Source organism: Lepidochelys kempii, chromosome 9 (genome assembly GCF_965140285.1).
Source record: "Lepidochelys kempii isolate rLepKem1 chromosome 9, rLepKem1.hap1, whole genome shotgun sequence".
Classification (NCBI taxonomy): domain Eukaryota; kingdom Metazoa; phylum Chordata; order Testudines; family Cheloniidae; genus Lepidochelys; species Lepidochelys kempii.
This window is the reverse complement of record NC_136388.1, coordinates 33,085,366-33,101,247: the sequence shown is the minus strand read 5'-3', so window position 1 is coordinate 33,101,247 and position 15,882 is coordinate 33,085,366. Positions and strand designations below refer to the sequence as shown.

General features: G+C 40.8%; 1 protein-coding gene across 5 annotated transcripts in view; it reads left to right on the top strand.

The window, feature by feature from the left end:
- The window catches only part of RASA2 (RAS p21 protein activator 2), a 203,044-nt gene that overhangs the window by 60,546 nt on the left and 126,616 nt on the right, over nucleotides 1-15,882 (top strand). For 3 of the 5 annotated variants that reach the window (XM_073359812.1, XM_073359810.1, XM_073359809.1), the window contains exons 2-5: nucleotides 887-1,155; nucleotides 3,586-3,703; nucleotides 11,448-11,551; nucleotides 13,446-13,540. In XM_073359812.1, coding sequence (XP_073215913.1) covers nucleotides 1,077-1,155; nucleotides 3,586-3,703; nucleotides 11,448-11,551; nucleotides 13,446-13,540 — 396 coding nt within the window. In that variant the 5' untranslated portion in view covers nucleotides 887-1,076. The remainder of the gene's footprint in view (nucleotides 1-886; nucleotides 1,156-3,585; nucleotides 3,704-11,447; nucleotides 11,552-13,445; nucleotides 13,541-15,882) is intronic. The other 2 variants (XM_078854423.1, XM_078854422.1) reach the window with 1 other exon arrangement.

The window sequence follows — 15,882 nt, the reverse complement described above, 5'->3', positions numbered from 1 at the left end:
ACTCACGAGTGGAGTTGTGCAAGTCACCCCAATGAGTATAAAACCTGTGTACAGCATTGTGTACCCAGTTTAGAAATGTTAACTTAAAAAAAAAAAAAAACCCACTCCCTAGTCTCCCACCTCACCCCTGCTGCACCCTGCTCCATTGTAAAACAAGTCTGCTTTCATTACTATGAGTAGCTGTACAAAACTTTCAAAGAGAAGAAAATCACACATCTTAAAAACCATTAAAAATTATTTAAAATAGATTTTCCTACGTATCTTTATTTTTATTCTTCTGTGTGTGTGTGTAAATATATGTACACATACCTCACAGGCATGGAGTGGTTGCACTAGCTATGTGATGAATCATATGTATTTTGCCTTTGTTTGCCCTCTGCCCATTTAGCCACCTCTGGCATAGCTACATCTAACACTCTAAAACTCTATGCAATTTCAAAATGTCCACATACTTTAAAAAAAGGTGCCTATAATACTATAATGCAGATCTGTATTTTTTTAAATATATATATATTTTTCAGAAAATATGGCATATTGAGACTGTTTTTTACATAAAACTTTTATTGGTACTTAGGATGACCTGCATAACTTGCTCTAACTGATCGAAGCATGCATGTATGTTTATTGGAAACTACATAAAATTTATATCACATCTCAGTAAAGGCACTGTCGGAATTACTAGTTTCAATTTCATAGGAGAATCTTTCTTCTCCTCAAACAGTTCTAAAAAGTTAGTTTTGATACCGTATATCAAGTGACGTTCTATCCCTAATGCTGCTTTCTAGGGCTTTCCACATCAGTTGACTGTAACCTTGTGTTCAGTATTACTTTTTAGAGTTTTATTAAAACTTATAACTCCTTAACACTTCTCTTTTTGGTGGTTTAGGTTCAGGGACACGTCTGCTTTTTTTAAAGTCAATGTAGCAGTCACTGACATTCTTGGGGACGGCTACAGAATTCTTACATTGCTGGCGAAGCACATACCATCATTGCTGTATCTAAATCCTGACCTGGAGAGATGACTTTCTGTTCCTAGTTAGTGATCACTGTGAGACAGCCAGCTGCAGTCTTTCAGGATGCAGACATTTTGTCCACTTGCAACTGGACTACGACAAGCAATAACCTGTACAAAATCTTCCAACCCTCTCTGTATAGGTAGGCACTTTTACTTGTGTGGACCTCATCACAGTAGTGACTGTATCTCAAAGATTTTTAAAATAGGTAGAAATTACAATATCTATCTTCCTTCAAGTCTGTAGGAAAAATAATCTGATTAGTTTATAGGGTTTGGGGGCACGTGTGGGTGTGAAGAACTTTATTGTGGCGTGGGGGGGGAGTCTCAGTTTCAGTGCCAAGAGGGAGACAAGACAACCAGCAACAAATAGACCAGGATGGAACCAAGCAAGGTAGCCATAAGTAGAATTGACAGAAATCAAAGTCTTTTATGACCTCTCCACTTCACTGAAATTGCTCTTATTGAAATCTTGAGTAACCTTTTTCCTGACCAAATCCCAGAGCCTCTACTGAGTTCTTCAACCTTTTGACCCCATTGACTACTTACTGCTTCTAAAAATCCTGTCCTTTATTGTCTTTCCAGGGTACTTGCTCTCTTGCTTATCTTTCTGTTGCCCTCTTTCAGAAGGTATTGGTTTTTCTCTTCCCCCAATAGCTAGGAAAATACACTGTATTGTTTCTTACAGAGAATACATTGATACTGTTAAATAAAAATTATTCACAGTTGCATACCAAATGGCGCTTCAGTGATTAAGATCTTCTATAACGAACCAACTTAAACCGGAGAGTTTGTTTAAAAAAACAAAAACAAAAAACCCTGTCAACATTTCAGCCAAATCATATATTTGTCTTATGACTTGCATCCAAATCATAACTAAGATGAGACTTCTCTAGGGAAAGTGCAGATGTTGCAGGAAGTGGTGTGTTTGAATCAGTGTGTTAATGAATCTGTGGTGGTGGTGTTTTTCTGAGTCAGTAGTGAACCATGTCTTTAGTATAGTGTGCTTTTCTGGTAGTTTCCTCCTTCTGGATAAAATACAGCACAGAAGTCTTGGCTACTTGTGATTAATTCTTTGGCAATTTTTGAAACAGTAGGGAATGGTTAATTGGTTTCTTTATATATAATTTCCCCATAAGCTTTGATTGTGTATGGTATATTAAGTTTTTTTTAATAAAACTGCTTTACTGTGTACTGCTAAACAGTTGCCTTGTGCTATCTACGAGTAACTCCATTACAGTAGTGGGTGAAGTAATTCATGTGTGTATAATATCTTGTGCTCATTTTGGATGAAAGGTGCAATATACATTTGTAAATGGCTGGATATCAATTGCATAAATTACTTGTCTAATGGTGTGACAGGGTTTCTGGAGTGAAACCAGGACTGTGGGACCACAGCACCCTCTGTCCCACCAACCTGGGGTATCCCTCTCACTCTGATGTTGCGTCAAGCCACAAACCTCTTGCAGGTACTGCACTTACACAGACATCCGTAGGTAGGGACACACCCAGCTGAATTACTTGAATGCTTTCTCAGCCACTCACAAACCGACAACAGAGCAGCTGCAGCCAATTCTCCCCAGCCTTGCATCCCAGAACTATACTGTCTTGCACTGATCAGAAGGCTGGTCAGTGTAAGTTCATTACCCAGTCTGTCCCTCCCTTCATGTGAAGAGGACACATCACTAGCTTTTGTAAACTAAGCTGAGATTTCTAAGCATTTCAACCAAAACACACTGTTTTAGGTTAAATATAAAACAGATTTATTAACTACGGAAGGATAGATTTATTTTTTTAAAGTGATTATAAGGAGCAGGCATAGAAATCAGAGTTGGTTACTTAAGAAACAAGAACAAATTCTCACCCTGACAGATAGTACAAAAAGGTCACAGATCCTCAATACACAGGCTGGGATTGTCTTCCAGCGTGGGACCACCCTCCTGCAGTTCAAAGTCTTTTTCCTCCAGATGTGTTTTCAGGTGTTGTGTTGTGGAGGGAGTGAGGCCCAGTGATGATGTCACTTCCCCTCTTTCTTTTATAGTTTCTTCCAGGTTACTGGAAATACCTTTTGCTGTGACATGGGGGTCAGTCAATTCCCCTTTGGTCAAGTCTCCATTGTCTATGTGTTCTCTCTGAGAAGTCTCCATTCTGCACAGTTCCTGGGATAGTGGATTCTTTCCTTGATGGGTATTGATGAGCTGAGCCATTAACCACTGTCTGGCTACTCCATTGTTGTCTCTGAAAGGCTGGTTGTGGTTGTTCCCAACCTCACAACATATTTCAGTAATCACACACATAGCAAAACTTCATAACTTCAAATATAATGATAGTACATACAATCCACCAGGATATTAGATGAAGACTTCTTTTTTCAGATCAAGACTTTTTTTAAAAAAAGACTTAGTACAAAGACATATTTTGTACAAAATATATAATTATGACAGTGGTGAATATAAAGGTTCCAGGGTGCTGCTCAGGGGTAGAGTGTTACAAAAGGTAAGTCTAAGATTTTAGTGGCTGGTAACCTTTTTTTTTTTTCCTCAGTTTAAAATTACTTCATTGCTTATTAACAGGTGAAGCCAAAAATTTAGTGCCATACTCTGGACCCAACAAAATGAGAGACTGTTTCTGTACCATAAACTTGGACCAAGAAGAAGTTTTTCGTACACAGGTGGTTGAGAAGTCTTTAAGGTACATCTACGTTTTTAGACTTATGTTTCTGTGAAGTAACTTTAGCATTGTGCGAAATGGATAGCTTGTCTTGTGGGTTGTTGTGGTGGTTGTGTAGTGTGTTTGTGTTTTTTTTGTTTGTTTTTTTTAAATTGTAGTTCTTAAGTACCCCCTCTTCTCTTCATAATACAAAATATTTACCTACTTCTGTTCTTCATTCTTCTTGTTTGCTGAGTAGTATCCTATCTACTGTGTCTGTCTGTGTGGTGTATTGTGTTTTTTTTTTTAATGGGAGTTGAGGGCTGCGATCTGGACAAAACTGTCTGACTTGTAAATCTTGAGAGTAACTAAAATGAAAACAACTAGTTCAAAAGCACTACATATAGTATTTAAAATAAAGAAATGCTTAATATATACTGAAAATCATTGCACAACCAACTTCTTTTGGTAAACTGAACATTCTTCTCATTCTGGATATTTTCAAGGGAAAGAGGGTTGCACTTGTTCTTTGGTCTCTTATACAATTTACTATTTCTGCCTTCTGTATTCATTATTCAGCCTTTTATTAGAATACTACTTTGGTGTCTGAATCCTGCAGAACCTGTTTCTAGAGTACAGGAGTCAAATTTTCCCACTCAGTCTTTAGTTTTTGTGATATCTCCTTATTTGATATTGATATAACTCTTGAAATTCTTGTTTCTTGGACATGTAACTTACGCAAACATAGTATAGTTCTTTAGTGGCTAAACCAGCCACTTTTCCGACACAAGTTACATTGGCATAAAGCTGCTGCGGTTAGTATATCACTTGTGTGCATACATACTTGGCTTCTTTCATCAGCATTCTGCATATTCACCAGTAGTGTTTGTTTTGATGCACAATGTAGTGCATTATGGGTTGATATCCGTACAACTCACCATCATGTAGTGCCCTCTTTTGGCAATGCATGGTGGGGCAGAAACCAGTCATGCAGGGATGACAAGGACTATGGGGTCAAGTCCCCATCATGCAGCTTTCTCCATCCCATAATACCATCTCTATCCAATAATTTTCACATGTATTTTGAAAATCCCACAAAGCTGCAAAGGACTTGTCACCGTCTGCCATTTCTCATAGAAGCATGGAGCCTGCACTATTGTCCTGATTATTGCAAGCATAGGACACACAATCATCCAGTTTTTGGAGAGCTGCAAGAAGAGTCACGGGGAACATGACAATTTCCTAGAGGTCAGATTGCTGTGGGACAAAGCAAGAACCAATTCATGATTGTTGGTGGAATTCATGGAGCACCTGCGAACAGTGGAGCACTCCTTCTGGGCCCGAGATACGAGCACTGACTGGTGGGTTTAAATCATAATACAGGCTTGGGATGACAAGTAGTGGCTGCAGAACTTTTAGCTTCACAGGCCACATGTGGCTTCAAGGCCACATTCTTGGATTTGTGTGCTGAGCTCACCCCAGCCCTCTACTGCAGGGACACGAAAGTGAGCTGCACTGACTGCTAAGAAGCAAGTGGCAATTGTACTTTGGAAACTAGCAACACTGGATTGCTACCAGTCAGGATGTAATAATTTTGGAGTTGGAAAATCCACTGTGGGGTTCGTTGTCATACAGGTGTGTAGGGCCATTAATTATCTCCTGCTACACAGGACTGTTTCTCTCACTCTCTCTGCAGTGTGCAGGTCATAATGGATGGATTTGTAGCCATGGGGTTCCCAAACTGCGGTGAAGTAATAGATGACACACACAGCCATATTTTTGGCACCAAACTGCCTTTCCACAGAGTACATAAACAGAAAGGGCTATTTTTTTAAGATAATGTAAGTGCTCATGGATCACTGGGGATGTTTCACTGACATCAGTGTTGGCTGGTAAGGGAAGGTTCATGGCACTGGTCTTTTTAAGAACACAGGACTGTTCAGAAAGCTACAGGTGGAGACTTGCTCTCCTGACAAATTACCATTGGTGATGTTGAAATGCCAGTAGTGCTTCTGGGGAACCCAGCCTAGCCTGGCTCTCGTGGCTCATGAAGCTGTACACAAGTCACCTCAGCACCAAGGACAGATTCAATGACTATCTCCGCATGTGTGGAATGACAATTGAATGTGCTTTTAGAAGGTTGAAGGGGCACTGGCATTGTTTGCTTTCAAGATCAAATCTCAGTGAGAAATATATCCCCAATGGTTATGCCTGCCTTTTGTATCTGCATAGTATCTGTAAAGCAAAATAGGAAAAGTTGCTGCTGGGATGGAGGTGGAGCAGCTGCCTGAGTTTGAACAGCCAGATACAATGGCTATCAGAAGAACTCAGGGATGCTTTGAAAGAGCACTTTAACAGCAAGCCATGGTAATATGTTATGATGTACTGCACTTTACCTGGCTCTGCAGTTTGGGGGGCCTGTTAGGAAGTGTATGGTGCTTAGTACGCATCTGTGACTGTAACACTGACAATGCGCCTGTTAATTTTGTGGTGCTTTATGTACATTTATGACTTACACTGTTTCTCACTGGTCCCATGAATTGTATCACAAGTATACAATCTCAAATAAGTGGGTGATTTCAATACCACCAGCTATTCTGTAGCATATGTTGGGAACTAATAATAGTGAATTTATTTCCCAAACAATAGAGGTTTTTATTGAGTAACAACCACATCAAAAATACTCTGCGTTAAAAGCAATTATATTAACACCATAACACACATTGAACAAAGATTAAAGAAGGAAAAGAAACATTCATGTCCATTTTAGCTACATATACATAAACTGTGACTCTCATAGGTTAGTATATATGAAGCTGTGGTTGGCCTTAATATCCCCTGGTGTGGAGTGAGCGTTAAGGATGTGGCCCCTGATGCCACATGCAAAGTTGAGGGGTGTGGAGATGGTCGGAAGGTGCTATACTGGAATTTTCCATGGACTGCAAAGGGAGGCAAGCCTGGGACTCCTGAAGCCATAGGTCTACAAGAGTGTGCAGTATTTGTATTTTCTGATGGAGAACCCCCATTATGTCATGTTGCATCTCCAACTCCTGGGCCTTTCTCCTGTTCACTCCTTTCCTTTTCCATACAGTCTGCAGTAGTCAGCCTCCAGACCCTCAATTCATGGTCTGATGCAGCCTTGGCTTGCAGGATCTCACTGAACATGTAATCCTGCATCCTCTCTTCTCCTTATCTCGCTCAGGTGTTCTGTGGGTGTGGAGGGAGAACCCTGTAAGCCTGTAATGGCAGCAGCTAGAAATAAAACACAGAAGTACTACTGCCATTTTGATCACAACAAAAAGCAAACGTTAAGGTTTAGAACTGCCTTCCCTTGCTCCCCTGCAGTTTTAAACAAGACATGCTTATTGACACTTCTGCTTCGGGGTGCTTGTGCCTGACACCAGTCACTGTTCCAGCCATGTAAGTATGTCCTGCAAGGGATGAGGGAATTGCTTGGTTGAATGAAACTGAGAATAGGGCAATGGCACTGAATACTGGCACCACTTTCCACAAGCTGTAGTGTTTTGTTTTTTTCTTTTAATCTGACATCTCACTCCTGACGGGAACAAAGACACAGAGAACACAGCTGCTGCAGGAGTGCTGAAGCTGCCGAGGCCTATATGCTATTAGCCTGTGTGCTGCAATGGTGTCTGCTGAAGTTATCGGTAATTGGTATGGGAAAGTGTCCTGCCACAGAGGAAGAAATAAAGCTGCTGCCCTTGAAACCTTCAGAAGAGGATTGCAGGGTATCACCATGGAAGTTTCATCGAGATCTCTCAGGAGGATTCAAGGGACATCCCTGTGTACATAAACTGCTCCACGTAGCTGCCTCTACCCCCACGCAACTAACTTTACCTTTCTCTGTTGTACCAATACCTATTATAGTACAAGAAAGTTAATGAAAAGCCATAGCTGTGTCTTGCTAAGTTGTAATGGGAAATAAATTTACACACTTACTCCATGTTTCTTCCCCTGCATCAGGCTTGTCTGTGCTTGACTGCTGGGACTGACTGAACTGCGGTGGAGTCTGAAACAGGTCCTGGTTCATGTCGTAGCTGGGTTTTCCCCTCCCCCACTCGCATGTCCCACCTCCTCTTCATCCTTGCTGTTCACATCCGGGCCCTGTGACTCAGGCGTCTTAGAGGTATCCACAACCACATGCAGGCTTTCTGCCAGTATGGCATGTACACCTCTACCCTGATATAACGTGGTCCTTGGGAACCAAAAAATCTTACCATCTTATAGGTGAGACCACATTATATCTAGGTAGGGAGAGGAACTGCTCCCCACCCTAGCTCACCCCTCCGCCTCCTCCCACGAGTGCTCCACAGCTCCTCTTCTCCCCCCTCCCAGGCTTGCCGTGCCAATTGGAGCTGTGGCGTGCTCATGGGAGGAGGCGGAGTGGAGGTGAGCTGGGGCGCGGGGGCCACAGCAAGTAAAAGGGGGAGCGCAGAGGAACCGCTTGTGGTAACATGAATTCAGATATAACGGGGTAAAGCAGCCCCGTTCCCCGGAGTGCTGCTTTACCGTGTTATATCGGAATTCGCGTTATATCGGACCGCATTATATCGGGGTAGAGGTGTAGTTCTTTGTAAAAATAGAAGGTCTGCAGCTTGGCACTTGATCAACTGTTGGCTTTACTGGCCTTCTGGAATGCCTGCCACAGTTCGTTTGCTTTCATATGGTACTGCCATGATGATTCCTGTCATATCCCTTCTCCTGCATCTCTTGGCTCATTGATGGCCACATTTCTATGGATATGTTTGTTCTGTAGATGTTGCATAGCCTCTTCTCACAGGCCCAGGAGATCCAATATCTCCTGTCTACCCCAAGCTGCAGCGTATCTGGTCAGCTGGGCAGTTGTGCCCAACAATGAAGAATTGCTAGGTGTGCTCGCCAAGCTGGATAATCAAGAAAAGGCACTTCAAAAATTTGCAGAGCTTTAAAGGAGGGAGGCACCTTCTGGTCTCTGTGACCCCTGGGCAGTCACGGTCACAATTGTGACCCAGGGCAGTCAGTCTGAGGCATTGTGGGACAACTTCTGGGGGACTGTTAGACAGTGTATTACCTCTGTCACCCCTACGTTTGCGCTTCATCAACCTTAATATATCGACCATGGCTCAACGCCGCTCAGAGGTTGGGTTACTTTGTCAGTATAATGGAGAGTTTACATTGATGGGGAAACAAATTTTAAGTGTAGACACATGTACAATTAGTCGACCTAAGGCAGCTCACTTGGATCTAATTTTATAGAGTAGACCTGGCCTGGGTAACTTTCTCCTAGTTGCTATATGCACTGGAAATAAGCTTCTGAAATCTTGTCACCAGTGTTGAAACATAGTGAATGTGCACATTTCTATTTGTTTATAAATACACATATACAATAAAGGTTTATAGCCATTCTTTTTAAGTGCACTGGAACTGTAAAAGTTCAGGTTTATTGGCCATGTCAAAACCTTTACCGATTCAGTGCACTTAAAAACAGAGTTTCTCGGTATTAACTTTTATAAGAACATTTATATGGTGGTACCCAAATCTTGTAAGTATCTCTTTATTAAAAAGAGGATTCTCCTTTTAGCTTCTTAACATAACTACATTGAGAGCCATTAGTTGCACAGTACAATTGTGATGGGGCACTCTACTCGCTAGTAGATGACATCACCTCCTCCTGGCCATTCTGGGGATTAGTGTCACAAGGTCAACTCCCTTTCCTGCATTTATATTCAGTCTCTTTCTGTCTGCAGCCCCTCTCTTGGTCCATGAGTTACTACTGCCTCTTCGTGACTCAGCCCTACAGCCAGGTCACTATACATGTTATCCACTTCTGGGGTACCAAAGTCTGCCTTCTCATCCCAGGCAGTCTTTCCTTTCACTGCCTCATAGTACCACTTCCTCGGTGGCTGGTGGGGAAACCGGCCCCACTCTCTCTTCCAGCTGAGGGACCTTCTAATCAGCAACCAAAGTTTGTTCCCTTCTAGACCTTGCTGCCTTTCCCTGAGCCCTTTCCTTCCCATCTCTGGGGTTGCCAACTATGCTACTCTCTCCCAGGGAGCAACTGCAGGCTACTTGTCTTAGCAGCCCCAAACACTCCTCCCCTCTCCCAGGGAGTCACTGCAGCCCCTCTGTATCCGCTCAGTGGCTTCATACAAGCCCTGCCTGTTCCTACACAGGTAAGCTTCCTCGAATTAGGGCTTTCTTCTCAGTCTTAATTTTCCCAGCTTGCAGCCCAATAGGTAAATTGGCCCATCTGAACACCCCATCACAACAATATTTATAAAATTAATTTGTGTGTGTATTATATATACTGAAACCAAATGACTCTTAACTATAATAGAAATTGGCACTTAAATCTTATTGATGTATAACATTGTAATAGAATTTTCGTTTTGTTTTTTTCTTGAGAAAACTCAGGATCTTGGATGCCCGCTGAATTTCTCCAACATACAACTTATATTAATAAAGTGGAAAAACTTCACTAAAGAGTTAAGATGGTTACTGTTTCAGTGGAGTCTAACATTGGTTTTTGTCTGTACAAATCTATGAAATGCCATAAAACAAGCTATGTTCTAGCAGCAAATGAGCCAAAGTGGGATGTGCGTTAGTAGACTGTTGGTGCATGCTGTTATGCTTGAGGTAAAAAGTCTACTAATGCACACCCCTATTGTGGCTCATTGCTATGCTAATTTAGAATACCAAATTAAATCAGAAAAGGGGAAACTTGCCATTCTGTGTTGTACTAGTATTTATTAATTGAGCTAACTCTTCCCAATTCTGAGTATAGATGATGATAAATGGTGTATAAAGTCATATTGTTAATTTTACAAACAATACTTCTTACAAATTTATAATTAAACCTAAATGACCGTTTTCAAATAAAGTATATTAATTACATGATACTACTTTATTTGCTTGGTACATCATTAAATAGTACGTCTCACAGGCACTTGTCCGAATTGAGGTCCTACTGTAGTAACAACTACTAATATAAATTACGTTGTGGAAATGTCCTCTGGTTAAACATCTCTGGAAAGAAGTTGACACTAGAATTAAGGGGATTTTTGGAACCTTCAAATATCAGTCAAGAACTACATATTAGGATATTTACCTGTGAATTTGGACTTCTCTCAAACTACGAACCCCACGTACTGAGTTGGAAAAGTAAATCAGTGCACAGAACAATGATATTCTGATCTAGCAGACAAAGAAAGGGTCACTTTCTGCCACAGGGATCAACTATACAAGTTTGAAGAAATCTTGGTTCCATTTTTTTTTAGAAATAAGTCCTTTAGGGTACAGGCTTTCTTTTCTGGAAAGATGCGAATAAATATGTTGAAAGAACCTAAATAATTCCTCTGAAATTTTAGTGCTTGACTTAATTTCTTTTGATCACTTAAATTTACAAATGTCTTTGTTTTAACACTGGAATCTTTGTCATCGTAGACCTGAACATCTGTCTCAGTAGTTACTAGTATAATATATCACTAGAATATTGTGGCCACAGAAACAAATGAGTAAACAAAACTTTAAAACTCTGGAGTGCCTCAGTTATTTGGTGAACTGGGAAGGAGCGAGATTTCCCTTCATAACTTGAACATTTTGGAAAATGGGATTCTTGAACTCTGGAGAAGAGAAAAATCTCTCCTGCATGTAATTTAATTTTTTTTGTGAAACATTACATCTGGGTTAAAATTTAACTTGCTAAATTCTAGCAGATGTCATCTTCTATAAATTCTACAACAAAATATTTTGCTATTTACAGTTACTTCCCCCCCTTTTTTTTTCCCAGTCCTTTCTTTGGTGAAGAGTTTTACTTCGAGATTCCAAGAACATTCCAGTGTTTGTCCTTCTATATTTATGATAAGAGCGTTTTACAAAGAGTCCTACGTATAGGTAAGAACTAGTATATTCTGAAAATAACCTTTACTGTTGAAATTATATAAAATATGTTTATAGTTTAAAGCAGGGGTGGGGAAGCTACAGCCCACAGGCCAGATCCAGTCTGCCATCCATTTTAATCTGGCCTTCGAGCTTCCGCTGGGGAACAGAGTCTGGGGCTTCCCCCACGCCGGTGCTCCAGCTGGGGAGCAGGGTCAAGGGCTGCTCCCGAAAGCAGTGGTATGGCCTCTGTCTGGCTCCTACACGTGGGGGCAGCCAGGGGGCTCTGCTCTGCACACTGCCCCCACCCCAAGCACCGCCCTGCAGCTCCCATTGGCCGGGAACTGCAGCCAATGGGAGCTGCAGTGATAGTGTCTGCAGACAGGGCAGCGTGTAGAGCTGCCTGGTCATGCTTCTGTGTAGGAGCCGAAGCAGGGATATGCCATTGCTTCCTGGAGCCGTTTGAGGTCAGCACTGCCCTGAGTCTGCACCCCTGATCCCACTCCTACCCTCTGAACCCCTTGATCTAAGCCTGGAGTACCCTCTTGCACCCCTTCTCTCACCCCAACTCCTTGGTCCTAGCCCGGAGCACCCTCCTAGACCCCAAACTCCTCATCACCAGTCCCGCCCCAGCCCTGATCCCCCTCCCGCCCTCCGAACTCCTCTATTCCAGCCCTGAGCTCCCTCCCTCCCTCCCCCATAACTCCTCATTTCTGGCCTCAGCCAGAGCCCTCATCCCCTCCTGCACCCCAACCCCAATTTTGTGAGCTTTCATGGCCTGCTATACAATTTCTATTCCCAGATGTGGCCCTTGGGCCAAATAGTTTGCCCACCCCGGTCTAAAGGTGTGTGTTTTTTTTTTTTTTTTTGTACAGACAGTTTTAGCTCAGCACACAGTTTAAAATAATTAAAATGCAGTACCGTTCTATATTGGGTACAGGAGTCTGCTTAATTTTGTCCTATTCTAACTTGGCCCTTTTGGAGGGTGATAGAACAACTTGATATAATTACTCGCCATATTCAGTGCATTTCAGAAAAATATGTAATTTACCCTTTGGTTTCTACAGCTCTATGCCAACAAAATATGTGGATCATTGCTTGTATTTTGGAGCTATATAGTGGAAGTACTTTACACCCCCCCACCCCCCACCCAATTTTCTGAAGACCTCCTAAGACATTTAGTTTTGTCATGAAATGGCTAAAAGGTACATATACTGCAAAATGTTTTACGTGAGCGGGCTTACCTGATAAAATGGAAGGAAATGTACATTTTCACTGTATCCTTGCCCTTTTGCCGCTACTTTTATGAAGACTCTTTGGATAAATAGTTCCTTTAAAAACTCTTGTTAACTGTTCAGTGGAAATAGTTACTTCACATTACTTGAACTGAGGAAGGAAATACTCTGTGCAAGCATGCCAGATAATTTGGTATAATCACTTTTCAAATAGCAATCAGTGCAAAAGCTATCTACCTTTCAATTTTCTATTTTTTAAACATTCTTCGACACCTTATTCTCTTAAACATTAATTTTGTTTAGCATTTAAAGGGACATATTAACTTGTTTTCAGGCAGAAGTTTAATTTTACCTAGTAATGTTACTTGTCACATCCAAGGTACTGAGTATAATTAAAGAGATTTTTCTCCAGTTGGTTTACTGTTTGTATAGTCCTTTTTCACTGTTTTCTCTTGGTGAGTAGTTTCCCTTATTTGTTTGGGTCTTTCATACAGCATCAAAGGAGAAAAATAATTTTAAAAATTATAGTATATTTTCCACTTTTTATGTTTTAAACAACTTGAATTTTTAAAAAAAGACTTAATTTTATATTGAAGTTGTCTCTTATTAAAAGCAATATCTTATGCTTCCATGGGAAAGTCAGTTTCTTACATTATCACACTCTTTTTCTGTAGGAAAGGTAGCAATCAAAAAAGAGGACTTATGCAAATATACCAGCAAAGAGACATGGTTTCTGATTCAGCCTGTTGATTCTAATTCAGAGGTCCAGGTAACTATTAATGCTTAAAATAAAGAAAAAATGTTACATATATGGTAAAAGTTCTAGTTGCAGTAAGATAACTATTTTTAGGAGCTACAGAAAACTTTGCCAGATGGATGGGGAGCATCTGGGTAATTTCTGTAACTTTTTAAATGCCTGCTTCATTTCTAATAGTAATAGCCATGCATTTCTAAAATGGCTATGTTGTATTGTTTCTCGTGACAGCTTTTCAAGAAGTAACGTTATTGAGAGAGCAATCTTGGAAGGAAATTATAGTAACTGTGTGTGTGTGTGTGTTTACTTTACAAATATATATTGACTTGAAAACCTTGTGCAAGAGGCATGTGCCTGCAGAGAGGAGGGGTGAAGAACTGGGAAACATACAAACTTGTTGTGTCTTTTCTATTTAAGTATCTTGGTAGTATAGCACAGTGTTCAATATATATAATTTGAAATGGTGTTTGAAGGACCTCAGGGTTGGAGTATTCTGGGGTGCCCTTCCTAGGGAGTTTTAAAATACCTGACACAGGGTACATTCCAAAAATAATAATTTTTCTCTTCTTGAGCCTCTGAGTTTAGTTTTGCTGGCAGTGTTGTCTTAGCAGCACCTAAAGTTGAGTTGTATTCTGCTGTAAGCAGGGAAAGTGCATTAGTCCTCCTTTCAATTTGATGGAGAAAATTCAACAGGAGGCTCTTGAGAACCTCCTTTAGAAAGTTGCTGTTGTGGTAACCATATATCTTAAACTTAGTACAGTTTTCTCAAACTTACATAAGGGCAGGACCCACAACCCTTCAGATTGAAACTTTCTGTAAAAGGGGGATCTATGGCTGAGATTTTCAAATAGGGTAGACATGTTAATGCCCAGAATTACCCACTTGTGCATTGTAATCATACACATGTAGAATTACATTACCTGGGCAGGTAATTACATTACCTGGGCAGGCACAGAATTGTGTGCCCGAACTTGTTGGAAAATCTGTCTTTGTGCAAAGCAACATCTGAATTAATATCATATACTAGTAGAATAAATCAAAACGGGCTTAATTTAGTATCTCATTCTTCCCTCCAATACGATGTGAGTGCTAATCAACCATACCCTTCTCCCAGAAAGCCATGCAGAAATGTCATCCCTTCTTTGGTCTAAGTGGGTATCACACTTGATTCTTATTTGCAAAGAAATGTGGAACAATAGCTTGCTTTTAGCTGTATACTCTACATATATTAGGCAAATATGAAGCTGTTCATAAACAACTTTAGTGTATAGTGTTCTAGATACAGAAAAATATCAAACTTGGCTCTCTCAAATAACAATGCAGGAAATAAAAAAGAGAGTACTTGTGGCACGTTAGAGACTAACCAATTTATTTGAGCATAAGCTTTTGTGAGCTACAGCTCAAAATGTTCATTTCTTCCAAAACCGGCTTGTAAATGCCACTTTTTCTATACAGTCCACTCTTCAGACTACGCACTTAGCCATCTGTTCTCTGCTGCTTTCCACCTGACTCCTCCCATCCCTAATTATGGGTGCAACTGGATGATGTGGCACTGAAGGAGCATATATGTTCCTCTGGTGTATTCAGGATACACTTTTTTGCTCTTTGGGCTTTTTTTTTCTCTTCTACCTTTTTATTAATTTAGTGAAGCTGTGCTTACCATATGCCTGATGAATGACCTAAATTTTCATACAGAGGCAAAATGTTGGCCATTGCTGATATAACATGAACACTTAATTAGGAAATGTCAGCAATAGAGATGCTAATTCTGATTAACTATAGAGCTGTTCTGTGTTCTGATATACAATTTGCAGATGCAGCAAAACTAGATGGAATCATGAAGTACTTTTTTTTTCTTACTAACAAGCTTATCTAGATTTCTTTTGCATTATACTACCAGCAGTGCATTTTACCATTTCTGAGGGGAGTGCATTGTTTGCCACATGGTTTTTAGATAAGTGAAAATAACCATGCAAAACCCCACAGTATTTCAACAAATTTTGACAATTTCTAGAAGCACAAGAGGTTGGATTTATCCAAGGAGTGTCTACACTTACCTCCAGAACAATCGATCCAGCGGGGTCGATTATTGCATCTAGTGAAGACGCAATAAATCGACCACTGAGCACTCTCCTGTTGACTCCGGTACTCCACCAGAGCGAGAGGCGCTGGCAGAGTCAATGGGCGAGTGTCAGCAGTCAATTTACCGCGGTGTCTTCACCGCAGTAAGTAGATCTAAGTATGTTGACTTAAGCTACGTTAGTCATGGTGTAGACCAGGCCTTGGGTCCACTAGACAATCTAGGTCCCTGGTGTCATCCACCAATAAGCATTCAGAAGGACTGGGGAAAGGGTCTT